The sequence below is a fragment of the Bufo gargarizans genome, chromosome 1 (genome assembly GCF_014858855.1).
Source record: "Bufo gargarizans isolate SCDJY-AF-19 chromosome 1, ASM1485885v1, whole genome shotgun sequence".
In the NCBI taxonomy this organism is placed as follows: domain Eukaryota; kingdom Metazoa; phylum Chordata; class Amphibia; order Anura; family Bufonidae; genus Bufo; species Bufo gargarizans.
In genome coordinates, this window is record NC_058080.1 from 322,942,229 (window position 1) to 322,957,375 (window position 15,147).

The following is a 15,147-nucleotide window of genomic DNA, read 5'->3' on the forward strand; positions in this document are numbered from 1 at the left end:
CTCCGGAACTGCAAACACACATTTTTTCAGTTTAGCGTACAATTTATTCTCCCGCAGAATCAGCAAGACCTGACATAGGTGGTCCCGATGAGTCTTGAAATCAGGAGAAAAAATGTCATCTAGATACACCAGTACAAATTTCCCCATTAAATGATAAAAAATGCTGTAAACAAAATGTTGGAAGACGGCCGGAGCATTCATCAAACAAAAGGGCATAACCAAATTCTCGAAATGACCCTCAGGGGTATTGAAGGCCATCTTCTATTCATCCCCTTCCCTGACCAAGTTGTATGCCCCTCTTAAATCCAACTTAGAAAAAACTTTAGCCCCAACAATCTAGTTAAACAGGTCGGGGATCAGAGGAAGCGGATATGGGTCACAAATTGTGATACTGTCCAGCTCCCTGAAATCCAGACAAGGTCTTAAAGAAGCATATTTTTTCTTAGCAAAAAAAAAAAAAAACAGCGGCAACAGGTGACTTGGAGGGTCGGATGTGTCCCTTTCTTAGGCTCTCAGAGATATAAGTACGCAAGCGACTCTTTCAGGTTGGGAGAGATTGTATAATCGTGATTTTGGCAGCTTGGCGCCTGGGATGAGATTAATAGGGCAGTCTTACTCCCCGTGAGGGGGCAACTCCTGGAAGCCACTCTCGGAAAACACATCAGAAAATTCAGAGAGAGAAGATGGCACAGTCTTTGTAGAAACCTCTGAAAGAGACGCCATGAGGCAATTCTCTCTGCAAAACTCACTCCAACCATTAATTTGCCTTGCTTGCCAATCAATGGTGGGGTTATGTTTAGTGAGCCAGGGTAGCCCCAACACTAGAGGAGTAGGTAATCCGCTTAAGACGAAACATGACATATCCTCAACATGAGCGTCACCCACAGTCAAAACGGATATTGTGAACTATGCCCTTTAACGATCTATGAGAATGTGGAGCGGAATCGATAGCAAAAACATGTATACCTTTTTCCAAAGTGCACACCTGGAAACCATGCGTTGTTGCAAATTGATTATCAGTGAGATTGACAACTGCTCCACTATCTACAAAATTCTCACAATGTTCTTGCTGTCTAGCGCCACCCTGGCAGGTAGGAGAAAACGGGAACTACAAGCAAACGGCAAACCTTCAATTTCTGCATCAAACTTGCCAATAGTAGCAAATGGAACGTTTTTAGAGGGTTTCTCTCTCTCTTTTTTTTTTTTTAACCCTCAGAAAACTTAATGAATCCAAACATTAGCCAAATGATTTATACCCCCACAACAGAAACAATACCTCCTCTGAGAGCTGAATCCTCTACTATCATAGGCAAGCAAACGCAGCTGCATGGCCTCCTCCTCAGAGGGGATTGAGACAGACTGAGACCCCTGCGCACTGAATGAGACAGCCAGAACAATACGATCCGGGTCATCATATATCTGCCCCAGGGCTACAAAAAATTCATCCACCGACCGGGAGGGGCTGTGCCCCCACTGGTAGCGAAAAGGCCAAAGACAGAGAGTTATCCCTGAGCAGCGAGATGATGATCCCCACCCTCTGCTCCTCATCACCAGAGGAATAGGGAAGTAGGTGAAAATGGAGTTTGCAAGTCTCTCTAAAGGGAACAAAATTCTCACTACCCCCGGAGAACGTATCCGGAAGCGAGATCTTAGGCTCGGAACAAACTCCATGAACGCCAACAAATCCGGTCACCTGAAACTGAGACACATTTTTATGGAGATCTGCTACCTCCAGCGAAAGACTTTGCATGTGGTCACTTAAGGCTGAAACCGGATCCATGCTTAAGACGATTAAGGCGGTTTATAATGTCACGGATGAAGTTGCAGATAGCTGTAACGTGTAAATAAATGACTGACTGGCTTGACTAAGGAGCATATAGGCGAGCCTTTTAAAACCCTAAGAGCCCTCCCTGACTGCTATGCACATGCAAAGGTCTCAATGCTAGACGATTGCATGCTCACGTACCTAAGACTGTGTGACACCTGAAAACCCTATAATAGTGATGGGACATGACCACCGGCCCCCTGCACTTAATATGGACGGAGTCAGGGTCACCTAGCATCAAGCCAGCAAGAAAACACAATAATGCAAAAGACTTATCTGAGCAAAAAGCAGCCTCCAGCAGTGAACACTTCACCCAGGAAGTAGTATAAACCCGCAAAGTGAGGCAGTATGGGAAGGAATATAAAAGAAGACTATTAGTCTAAATAAGTGACACCTGGCAGAAGCAAGGGTCTCAATGCTAGACGATTGCATGCTCACGTACCTAAGACTGTGTGACACCTGAAAACCCTATAATAGTGATGGGACATGACCTCCGGCTCCCTGCACTTAATATGGACGGAGTCAGGGTCACCTAGCATCAAGCCAGCAAGAAAACACAATAATGCAAAAGACTTATCTGAGCAAAAAGCAGCCTCCAGCAGTGAACACTTCACCCAGGAAGTAGTATAAACCCGCAAAGTGAGGCAGTATGGGAAGGAATATAAAAGAAGACTATTAGTCTAAATAAGTGACACCTGGCAGAAGGAAAGGAGATGACAAAGTGAAACCAAAACAAAGAACATCATACAATAGGTAGAGAAGAACGTCTGCCAGACCTTCTCACAGAACTGGCGGTGACACTATGATGGTGAACAGCATGGCAGGGAGCCATTGGCTCCTGTGTGCCTCCACAGTATTCAACTATATACAGATCAAGAGGTACTTGCACCTTCTAGTTGGGTACATGAGTACCTGACATTCCCAGCATTAATTATTAGATTCCTATTTACCCACCCATGAGGAGGGCTCTGGCAGCACTCTGAGCATCGGCCCACCAGGAATCTTCCCAGTAGGGTCTATGACCAGTCTGCTCTGCCCCAATGTTTGCTATCATCAGAACTTATAGTCAGGTTCAGAAGAGACCCTGCTCTCTGCAATTTCTATTCATTGTGGCATTACACGGATTAAATGATTGTTACAAAAGATTTCTCCAATTCTAGCCATTGCTGTGAGATAGTATCCCACCTTGTAGGTAATTGTGAGAGTACAACCATATATTTCTACTTCTAAATGCAACTACGGTATATTGTTCCTATTTTGCCTATGTTGCTAAGAGATTCAAAAGCTTGTGAACTATTCTTCACAGAAAAATAAAAATTATGGGAAATGGACAATATAGCTATGTTACCACGTACTGTATACACTGGGAGCTTTTTCTGTCTTTTAATAATTGATCCACTTTGTTACTTAGATTTTTCCAATTTATGTACTTGTATCAAAATAATTTTTACACTAATTTGATATTTTTCTTATTCTTTTGACAGCTGCAGAAAAGAGAACGTTCATGCAGAGCATATGTCCAGGTAAAATGTATATATCTTGCTATATATTTGAAATGTTATAATGAAAGTCTCATGGCTTTTATGAAAGTGTTATACTGTTAATCATGTTGAAAAAATTACTTTCTGGCTACATTTATCTTAGCAATAATGTAGTAGTGCAGATTTTGCATCACTAAGCATCTGGTGATAATATTGTTATCTGTTTTAAATCTTATTAATGAAACTAAACAGATCCTGTCACCTGCTTCAAGCCCTATTAAAGGGGTTCTCCAGGAATTAAGAAAATGAAAGTACCTAAATATTACTTTATTATAAATATCATTAGTTATAAAGGCTTGTTTTGTCTGGGAAGCAATCATCAGAGAAATAAATGGCTGCCGTCCTATTAATACACACAAAACCTGTCCTAATCACACAGGAGGAACGTTACTTCAGAACTCTGTACCAAGGAGCTGCCTCATTCACCTTTCCTACTTGATACAAAAGATAAAATCTTCAGCTGAATCTCTGTGGGAATGAAGTTTATGAGAAGACATGAAGTACAAAGAGGATGGTCAGGACAGACTGTGGTAATGTGGGGCTGTGGAAATGGATACTGCATACAAAAGCTATTGCTTATTAGCCAAATCCCCACCTTCCTCTCTGTACTTCATGTCTCCTCATGAACTCCATTCCTACAGAGATTCAGCTGAAGATCTTGAACTTGTCCTGCTGTGTTATTAGGACATGTTTGTGTGTTCTAATAGGACAGCTGCCATATTATTTCTCCTAATGATTGCTTCCTAGACAAAACAATGCATTATAACAAATGAAAGGTATTAGGGAATATATTCATAATACAGTAATATTTAAGTATTTTCATTTTCTTAATTCCCGGAGAACCCTGTTAAGTACAGTAATACATGCATAGAACCTATGCATAATCTGTATGTTAATACTCACCACCATTCCGCCGCTATGCGCCAACAAACTGGATGTGGATTGTATATAGAGGACTTTTCTAATATGCGCACACAGGGGATCTGTTACCTCTGATAAGCCCTGTTAGGTACAGTAGTAATACATGCATAGAACACCTGCCATTGACTCTGGATCTGTCATTTGTATGTTGATACTAACCTCCGGTCCTCTGATATGTGCCCACAAATCGGCTGTGGAATGCGTAGAGAGGATGCTGGGAGTCTAATGGCTAAAGGAGTTGTCCCATGAAAAATATTCTACCGTTTTCAAACCAGCACCTGGATCTGAAAACTTGTGTATTACATGTAATTAGAAATTTAGACTAGCCAGAGTTAATTAATAAAATCTATCTGCATAGCACCACCTGCTTTTTGCTCTTTTTCGATCCTTCAACTGCCACCAGCTGCATCAGACAGGACATGCACCCTGACAATGGGCCATGTCCCTGAGCTCTCAGCTTGATATTAATCTAGCAGAGCCATTGGAGTAATAAATGAGGAAAGCTCTAGATCCATTTGAGGTACAAACAGCAGAGGCCCGCAGCTCATGTCTGTGATCGGCAATAATGCTGATTGCAGGCATTCAACCCTTTATCGTTGAAGTTGGTCCTTCGATCTAATATGCTGAGTCTCTCCGAAGAGACCCAGCATATTAGAGCTGCAATTTGTATGTTGGCCTTCAGGTGGCATGCCAACATAGGATAATAGCAAATTCAGTTTAGACTGTAGTTATATAAAAAAAATATAAAAATCACCCCCTTCACTAGAATAAAATAAAAATACATCTACAATTAAAAAAATATATATTAAATTTGTAATCTTTTCATCGCTTCACTTAGGCCAATTTTTTAAAATAAAATGTGATCAAAAAGTCACACACACTACAAATTCAAACAAAACAGTAACTGAACATGGGGAAACCATCTATAAAAAACACTGCCAAGCCACATTTAAGAGTCTCAACACAGGAATCCAAAATACAAATCTTCCTGGGAAACAGTAATATGCAAAATACCCATGTAGCCCCAGCTATGGCTCTTCAACACAGTGAAAGCCAGAAATCCCTCCAGGGAAGGAAAACCAAGCAAAGGGGTGTCCCCATTATAGAGATCACCAGATCCACCATATTAAGTGGACCCTATGTCAAGATCCAGATTTGTTACAAGCCTTAAGGATGTGACAGGGGAAAACCTAAACCAGTTATTCATCCGCAGACAGCTGTTTCAGGATGTTGCCCCTCATCAGTGTGGAGTATGATTCTGGCTAACCAGGAGCAATGTTTTGGAGGCTACTCAAACAAAACAATAGCTGAACTTGGGGAAACCAGCTAAAAAAGAAGACTGTAGATCCTCATTTAAGAGTCTTAACATAGCAATCCAAAGTGCAAAGCTCCCTGGGAAACAGAAATATGCTAAATAACCATGGAGCCACAGTTACGTGTCTTCAACACAATAAAATACAGAAATCCCTACAGAGAAGGAGTTTCCCCATTATAGAGATCACCAGATTCACCATATTAAAGGACTCCTATGTCAAAATCCAGCTCTGTTACAAGCGTTTAAAGGGTTCTGCAGTTTTTTTAAACTTATGATCTATCCTCTGGCCGGGGATCCGAAACCTGGAACCCCCGCCGATCAGCTGTTTAAGAAGGCAGCGGCGCTGGCAGTAGTGCAGCGGCCTCCTCGCTGTTTACTGCGGGCCCAGTGACGTCACGACTAGTATCAATCGCCTGGACGGGGATAAGCTCCATTTAATTGAACAAAGCTTAGTCCCACCCAGGCCATCGATGCCAATCGTGACGTCACTGGGCCTGCGGTAAACGGCGATAAGGCCACAGTGCTACTGCCAACGCCGCTGCCTTCTTAAACAGCGGATCGGCAGGGGTTCCGGGTGTCAGACCCCCGCCGTTTAGTTGCTGATGATCTATCCAGAGGATAGATCATCAGTTTAAAAAAACTGCAGTAACCCTTTAAGGATGTGACAGGTGAAAATCTAAGCCAGTTATCCGTCCACAGACAGCTGTTTTGGGGTGTTGCCCCTCATCAGTATGGAATAGATTCTTGCTAACTGGAAGCAATGCTTTGGAGACTACTTAAACAAAATAGCTGATCTTGGGGAAACCAGCTACAAAAAACACTGCTGAACTTCATTTAAGAGTCTTAACACAGCAAATCTCTCTGAGAAACAGTAATATGCAAAATAACTGTGGAGCCCCAGTTATGTGTCTTCAACACAGTGAAAACCAGAAATCCCTCCAGAGAAGGAAAACCAAACGAAGTGGTGTCCCCATTATAGAGCTAACCGGATCCACCATATTAAGTGGCCCCTATGTCCAGCTCTGTTACAAGCCTTAAGGATGTGACAGGGGAAAACCTAAGCCAATTATTCATCCTCAGACAGCTGTTTCAGGGTGTTGCCACTCATCAGTGTAGAGTAGAATTCTGGGTAACTGGGAGCAATGCTTTGGAGACTACAACAAAACACACTCTTAAATGGTATCAATAAAAACTACAGATGGTCCTACAAAAAATGAGCCTCAACAAAGCTCAGTAGACAACTATAGAATATATATGTAAATAACATTTTTTCCCAAGTTTTAATTTTTTCAGTATTAAAACGCAATAAATAAATGTTATTGTTGTAATCATACTGACCCAGAGAATGAAAGACACAGGTCAGTTTTGCCCCATAGGGAATGTTGTAAGGACCAAACCTATAAAATTGTGGCGGAATAGCATTTTTCTTCTAAATCCACCACATTGAATGCCATATTAAATGGTGGCATTAGACAGTACAACTTGTCCCACAACAAACAAGCCCTCATAAGGTTACGGGAACGTAATAATAAAACTTGTGAAAACATGTTTATGCTAATTGTATGGCTCTGGAAAGACGGGGAAGAAAAATATAAAGGCATAAATGAAAAAATCTCTGGTATTCAAGGGTTTAATGTAGAATGTGCAGACAGAACTTTATAAAAAAATAATTTACTATAATTGTAATCGTGTGTTTAAGAGGCTTGGTTTTTTGTGTATTATTAAATTGTGTATTGTCCACGTTCAGAGCAGAACCCAGACATACCGACATTTTCACCTAGGCAGCCCCCCACTAACATGAGCATCTTTTTTTTTAAAGATTTCACGCTCCGATGCTCTCCTTTGCTCTGCGGTGAATCGAGCAGGGCAAAGGCATTTTATGGAGATCCAGTGATGTAACAGGCCCTCCATAGGGACTGCTAGGCGGAGGCTTCCGTCCAGTGATGTCACCGGTACTAATGGGCGGGCTTTAGCACTGCCCTAGCCTGTAAAACGGCTAGGGCAGCTCTAAAGTCGTCCCATCAGTACTAGAAACATCAGCGAAAACACTGCTGCACGCAAGCCTCCGCCTAGCAGTGTTCTAGAGTAAACAAATAAGCCTAGGGCAAGGGAGAGCATCGGAGCTTGAAATACTCCTATTCTCAGCTCTGAACCCAAACAACACCTTTAATTTATATGGACAAATTAAATGTTATTAGTTGGGTTAACACTATAATTATAATTAATTGACTATAATTAAAGTGTTTTGCATATCAATTTCCTCACAGTTGTCATGAACCAGTGGGTGTGAACCCACTGTGCCACGTCTCCTACCTCCTGTAAGGGAGTTGTCTAAGTGAACCCCTCGATCTTCACAGTACCCCTGATGGTGGGGATAGATTTTCCCGAGGGGAACACCAGTTCGCTACCTCTTGAGAAGGATAGGCACACGAGGCAGCTGGTCCAGGCAGTCCAGGGTATGGTAACACAAAAAGAAGTTTAAGAAAAAAATGTACAGTGCAAATGTAGTAAAACATTAAAGGCTGTATAAAGGCTATAAATAAGAAAGTTATCATTATCTACCCACAACGGGGAACCCCTTAAGAAAAAAAAACACAAAATAAATTGCTATTAATGGGATTCTGTCACCTCCCCTAACCCAAAAAACGATTTTAAAGCAGCCATGAAGCACAGCTTACCTTGATTAGGCTGTGCTCTTTTATCTTGTAATCCGTCCAGCAGTAATCCGTTTTCTGCAAAAAACGACTTTTATTGATATGCAAATGAGTCCTGAATGTGCCCAGAGGGGCGTTTTGTTCCTCTTAGAGAGCCCAGTACCGCCCCTCTTACAGTGCCCAGCCTTCCTTGCACTGTCTAACCGCCCCCAGCCTGCCACAGCCTCTCCTCCCTCACGCCGAACGAACTTTCGCACAGGCGCAGTACCCACTGAGGGCTGCGCCTGTGCGATCAGCAAGAGACTGAGGGCAGGAGCTTCATCCTCGTCACTGGGCATGCGCCGAGCCCAGTGACGTCCGATGCTCGCTCTTCCCTCAGTCAGCAGGGAAGAGCGAGGATCGGACGTCACTGGGCTCGGCGCATGCCCAGTGACGAGGATGAAGCTCCTGCCTTCAGTCTCCTGCTGATCGCACAGGCGCAGCCCTCAGTGGGTACTGCGCCTGTGCGAGAGTTCGTTCGGCGTGAGGGAGGGGGAGGAGAGGCTGTGGCAGGCTGGGGGCGGTTAGACAGTGCAAGGAAGGCGGGCTGGGCACTGTAAGAGGGGCGGTACTGGGCTCTCTAAGAAGAACAAAACGCCCCTCTGGGCACATTCAGGACTCATTTGCATATCAATAAAAGTTTTTTGCAGAAACTGCTGGACGGATTACAAGATAAAAGAGCACAGCTTAATCCAGGTAAGCTGTGCTTCATGGCTGCTTTAAAATCGTTTTTTGGGTTAGGGGGGTTACAGAATCCCTTTAAAAAATACAGCCTTGCAAAACACAAGTCTTCATAAAGCTGAATTGGCATAAAAATTTAAATATTATGGGAATATGGCAGCATAAAAAACTAATCACAATCAATTTTTTAATTACAAAAATGAAACATAAAAGAACTTTATGAGTTTGGCATCTTCATAATTTTGCCAACCCAAAAAATAAAATGAGCATGTCATTTATACTGAACAATGTATTTCATAAATAGTCGCTTGTTTTCTTTACCTCCCCTTCCAAAAAAGTGGTTAAAGGTAATTTCTACCCCAAAATAGTAGCAATAAAAACTATAGCCTATCCTGCAAACTACAGCTCTCATTTCACCTTGAAATGCAGTCATAGCAGCAAAAAAATAACATTTTTAAAGTGATTTTAGAGTACATAAGTAATGGTACATAAAAAAAATCTGTGTAAAATGAGTGTAATTTATAAAATATAGTGAACCCCATAAGAAATCATAAAAAGAACTGACAGAATTGCAATTTTTTTCAGTATCCCGAAAAAAGAAATAAAAAACAATCAAAAGGCCATAATGTATCCGTAAATTGTACTCTTTAATGCCAAGACAGCATTAGTAATCTTAAAGTGATAGCGACATATATGGCTATGGGTACACGTGTGGTTGCTGGTGATGGTGAACAGCCTGTTTAACCCCTTAAGGACCTGCGGGTATGGCGCTCGTGGATGTGGCTTAAGGACCAGCGCCGTACATGTACGGCGGGCTGATCGGGCGGGTGCAGGCGCTGCACCCGCCCGATCAGCGGCAGGGGTCCAGCAGTCACTGATAGCCAGACCCTTGCTGTATTCGCCAGCATCGGTAAAAGCACTGATGCCTGCCGCATTAACCCATGCTCTGCTGCGGCGCATTAACCCTTGCACTGCCGGGTCCAGGGTGGCCATTGGCAGTGACAGGGAAGGCAGCCGTATGCCTTCCTTAGGCATCGTGGCGGTCTTCCGTGACAGCCTGTGAGATCCAGCCCCCTGGATCTCACAGGCAAGCAGGCTAAAGTGTATTACAGTGTGTCATACACTTACAGCCAATGCATTACAATACAGAAGTATTGTATTGCATTGTAAAGGCGATCAGACTCCCAAAAGTTAAAGTCCCAGAATGGGACAAAAAAATAAAGTGAAAATAATGTTTTACAAAAAAAATTAAAAGTTTCAAGTAAAAAAAAGCGTGCTTTTCCCAAAATAAAGTTAAAAAAATTGTAAAAAATAGGGAAAACAAGAAATGTAGACATATTACGCCGCATCCGTATCAACTGGCTCTATAAAAATATCACATGACCTAACCCCTCAGGTGAACACCGTCCAAAAAATAAAATTAAACTTTGTCACTTTACATCACAAAAAATGCAACACCAAGCGATCACAAAGGCGTATCCCTTTCTAAAATAGTAGCAATCTAACCGTCACCTCATCCCGCAAAAAAATGAGCCCCTACCTAAGACAATCGCCCAAAAAAAAAATATGTCTCTCAGACTATGGAGACACTAAACAATGATTATTATTTTTTTTGTTTCAAAAATGCTTTTATTGTGTTAAACTACAGAATCAGGGTAATAAATATTGAGTTTTGTTTGGTTGTTAACCCTTGCTTTGTTACTGGAAAAAATAAAATTCTGCCAAAAAAGTTCAATTCTGAAATGTCATGTACATTTTCCTTTAATTCTTGTGGAACACCTAAAGGGTTAACAAAGTTTGTAAAATCAGTTTTGAATACCTTGACGGTGTAGTTTCTAAAATGGGGCTATTTATGGTTGGTTTCTATTATGTAAGCCTCACAAAGTGACTTCAGACCAGAACTGGTCCTTAAAAAGTTATTTTATTTTTTTACATTTTCAGAAAAAAAAAATCAAGATTTGCTTCTAAACTTCTAAGCCTTCTAACGTCCCCAAAAAAGAAAATGTCATTTACAAAATGATCCAAACATGAAGTAGACATTTGGGAAATGTAAAGTAATAAATATTTTCAGAGGTATCACTATCTGTTTTAAAAGCAGAGAAATTGAAATTTTGAATTTGTTTTTGTAAATTTGGTAAAACAAAGCCTGGATAAGTAAAAGAGTTTTAAAATTATCACCACATAAAGTGACACGTCAGATTTGCAAAAAATGGCCTGGTCCTGAAGGTGAGAACAATAAAAAAATAATCCCTTTTTGGAGATGTTTGACAGAGTTTGTTCACACATGGTAGCATCAGAAGAAGCAAAGGCTTGTTTCGAACATGTAGTCCAAAAATTATTCCTTATTGGGGGCAGATGCCTGCTTGTAGATGCACACTGTAGTATTGGAAAAAGCATTTGACCTGTTCTGAACAAATGGTCCAAAAATGCTCCCTTTTCGGGAGTAGCTGCAGTACAGTATGGAATTTAACGGACAAGGCAGGAAATGTGTGGCCATCTAGGGGTAGTAGTAGCAGCAGAATCTGCAGCAGTACACTATGGAACCTGACAGACAGAAAATTTGTAGTTGTATCAGGTTTATTGAAAACAAAATGCAGTATTGAATACAAAAATATAAGTTGATGGTGATGTACACTCATTATGTAACATTAATTGAACAACTCAAGCCCTATAACACACACAGTGCAATAACTGACCCTGCCCTGCCCCTAGTGCTAAAACCTGTCTATCGATTTTCCCATTAATATAGTTAATATAACATGTTTATGCTAAGGCTACTTCCACACTCGCTTTTGGTGTGGATCCGTCATGGATCTGCACAGACGGATCCGCACTGATAATACAACCTCATGCATTGTGTCAATGAAAACGGATCCGTCCCCATTGACTTACATTGTGTGTCAGGATCTGTTTGCCTCCGCATCATCAGGCGTGGAATGGAGGCGGAACGGAGGCAAACTGATGCATTCTGAACAGATCCTTTTCTATTCAGAATGCATTAGGGAAAAACTGATCCGTTTTGGACCGCTTGTGAGAGCCCTGAACGGATTTCACAAACTGAAACCAAAACTCCAGAGTGAAAGTAGCCTAAATGAGATCGATAAGATCTTAATATTTGCGATTACTCTCTATTACTTTAATTGCAGTTATCAAAAAATATTGTCATTCCATTGTCCCCATACCTTTTCTATGGTATAGAAAGGTTACATTTACTGCTCTTACTGTGAATGCTGGTTGCACATGCAGACACAGCTCTATCTTCTTTGCTGTGTCACTGGTAGTTAGTGTCCAAGCTTTGTATCGTTTACTTTATGCAAGTGTCTTAGGCCTTTACCTTGCAGCTGAGGTACAAAGGAAGGGATCCATCTAGAACTAGTGTCTTTAAGCTCATGGATTCTTTTACCAGCGGTGAGCCAAACACCAACTCGAAAACTGATTGCCTTTAAATAGGGCAATGTGCAGTATGTCAGAGCAACGGGGTATCTGCAATTTTTTTATTTCTTTGTTATGTTATGCTATGTATTGCACCCAGTATAACTCTATGCTTGAATGGCACCATCAGGGTTAATAATCCTAGTTCAGCCCTTGTAGGAGGTTATGTGTGGACTGCCACCACCCTTAGCTGTAGTCTAGAATGGAGTTTGGAAGGCAGAGGAAGCTGTGACTTGTGCTCCCCCTTCATAGGCCCAATACAATACAGACACTCATTGATCTTTGCATGATCTACAGAAAGCTTCTAATAAATAAAAAAATCTAATACTGCCAGATTTTCTGAATGTTTTGGATCATAACTAAACCCAAAAAGTTAGCCAGAATTTACGGTACCCATAACATGAAGTACAATGTGTCACGAAAATAATAATCTTAGCATCACTTAAAAACAAAGTACATTTTAAATAATATTTGAAATGAATAAAATATAAAAATATTTATCATGCCCGCTGAATGTCATAATGAAAAAAAAAAGTAGCAAAAGAAATTTGCTGTTTATTAAAAAAATATATATATTAAAAGTGATCAAAAAGTCATATGTATCCCAAAATGAAATTAAAGGGATTCTCTAGGCTTTTAATATTGATGACCTATCCTCAGAATAGGTCATCAATATTAGATGGGTGGGGGTCTGACACCTGGCACCCCCAACGTTTAGCTGTTTGAAGAGGAGGCGCGCGCCGTGCCAGCACTGCCTCCTCTTCACTGTTTACCTTCTCGCTGTCGCCTCTGCAGCGGTGAGCAGGTGTAATTACACCCAAGCCGTCCCATTCATTTCAATGGGACGGATCACTCCTATACAAGTGTATGGGAACGATCCGTCATATATAGACTGTCTTATGTAGGGGGCGGTTTGATACTATTTTAGGGTGTATATGACTTTTTGATCGCTTGGTATTCCACTTTTTGTGATGTAAGTTAACAAAAAATAGCTTTTATTAGATTTTTTTACGGTGTTCATCTGAGGGGTTAGGTCATGTGATATTTTTTTACAGCAGGCTGTCACGGACATGACAATACCTAATATGTATACTTTTTTATTTTATTTAAGTTTTACACAATAAATGCATTTTTGAAACAAAAAAATCATGTTTTAGTGTCTCCATAGTCTGAGAGCCATACAGTAGTTGTTTTTGTCTTTTGGACGATTGTCTTTTTTGCGGGATGAGATGACTGTTTAATGGGTACTATTTTGGGGTGCATACACCATTTGATTGCTTGGTGTTACACTATTTGTGATATAAGGTGGCAAAAAAATAGTAGTTTTGGCACAGTTTTTTTTTTTTATGTCAGCTTTGAGCGCGGCATACAAGGGGTTAATACGCCGGCATCAGTGTCTTCACCAATGCCAGCGAATGCAGCAGGGGCCCAGTTGTCAGTGACTGCCGGGTCCGTGCCGCTGTCTGGGGGGGCACAGCTCCTGCACCCGCCTGATCAGACTTCCGTACTTGTATGGTAAATCACGTTCATCAGCACCGTACCTGTGGCGGGGGTCCTTATGGGGTTAATTGTGCCTTCTTTATTGCCAAAAAAAACGCTGCAATTTTGCTACCATTTAATAATCCGGCAGTTCAGTTCGTTTTAGTGCGTCAATACCAGTGTGTTTGTGGAAGGGGACGTATAGTTGAACCTCTGTTAATAACCAAAAGACAACTGCAGTTTTACTACTGTTTCATCATTAAGCAGTTTAGCATATTTCAATGCATCAATTCCAGTGTGTTTGTAGAAGGGGACGTATAGTTGTGCCTCTTTTAATTACCGAAAAACAGCTGTAATTTTGCTACCATTTATAATTAAGATGTTCAGTGCATTTCAGTGAGTCAGTACCAGTGTGTTTGTATAAGGCAACGTATAATTGCGCCTCTTTTACAGCTGCAGCTACCATTTTATAAATAAGCAGTTCAGCGGATTTCAGTGCACTGATACCAGTGTGTTTGAAGATGGGGACATATAGTTGTGCCTCTTTTAAATTAAAGAAAAAACGGCTGCAATTTAGCTACCATTTAATAATAAGTTTACCAAAACCAAATCTGTGACTTTTCATTTATAGGCTTCATAAGAAAAGGTATGGTAAATGACAGAGTAGAAAATGAAAGACTCGTGCCTTGTCATCAGGGAATCAGAATGTAGATGGATGTAGTATTGCAAACAGCAGTAGCAGCACCAGCCATCTGACCATTAGTAGTAGAAGTAACAGCAGGTCAAAGTTCTCCCTTGCTTCCAATAGGCACAGCAGGATGAGATTAATGCTCCCTTTGAGTCTGACACCATACCTTTGAGCAGTATACTTCGTTCAAACTGTTTATAAAATATTTCTCGTCGTTCTCCAAATATGATGCAGTTCCGCCCCATCACCAACATTTTATTCTTTTCTATGCCATTCATACTTTTGGACAGTTGTCCCTAAAATGTGCTTTGTCATTCTCTAAATGTGGCACAGTTCCTCACTCTCACCAAAATTTAGGTCACCACTCTCCCACTGTCTCAACTAAAACAAGTAACAGAAGCTGCAGCAGCCTCTACTGGGCCAACCTGATATACTTCAATACTTCAAGAAATGGACATGCGCCTCCTGAACAAATTGGTTCAGTTGCACCTGGGATGTGCAGTTTGTCCTAGGACTTCTTTGGAGGCAGACTGGAAGAGTGTCCGGAACTGTCCCAGTGTGCTTTCTGTGTA

The 15,147-nt window shown here is 41.2% G+C and overlaps 1 protein-coding gene across 3 annotated transcripts in view; it reads left to right on the top strand.

Moving 5' to 3' along the window:
• The window catches only part of ADGRL3 (adhesion G protein-coupled receptor L3), an 807,408-nt gene that overhangs the window by 337,041 nt on the left and 455,220 nt on the right, over positions 1-15,147 (top strand). For all 3 annotated transcript variants that reach the window (XM_044305816.1, XM_044305825.1, XM_044305834.1), the window contains exon 10: positions 3,310-3,348. In XM_044305816.1, the coding sequence (XP_044161751.1) occupies positions 3,310-3,348 (39 nt within the window). The remainder of the gene's footprint in view (positions 1-3,309; positions 3,349-15,147) is intronic.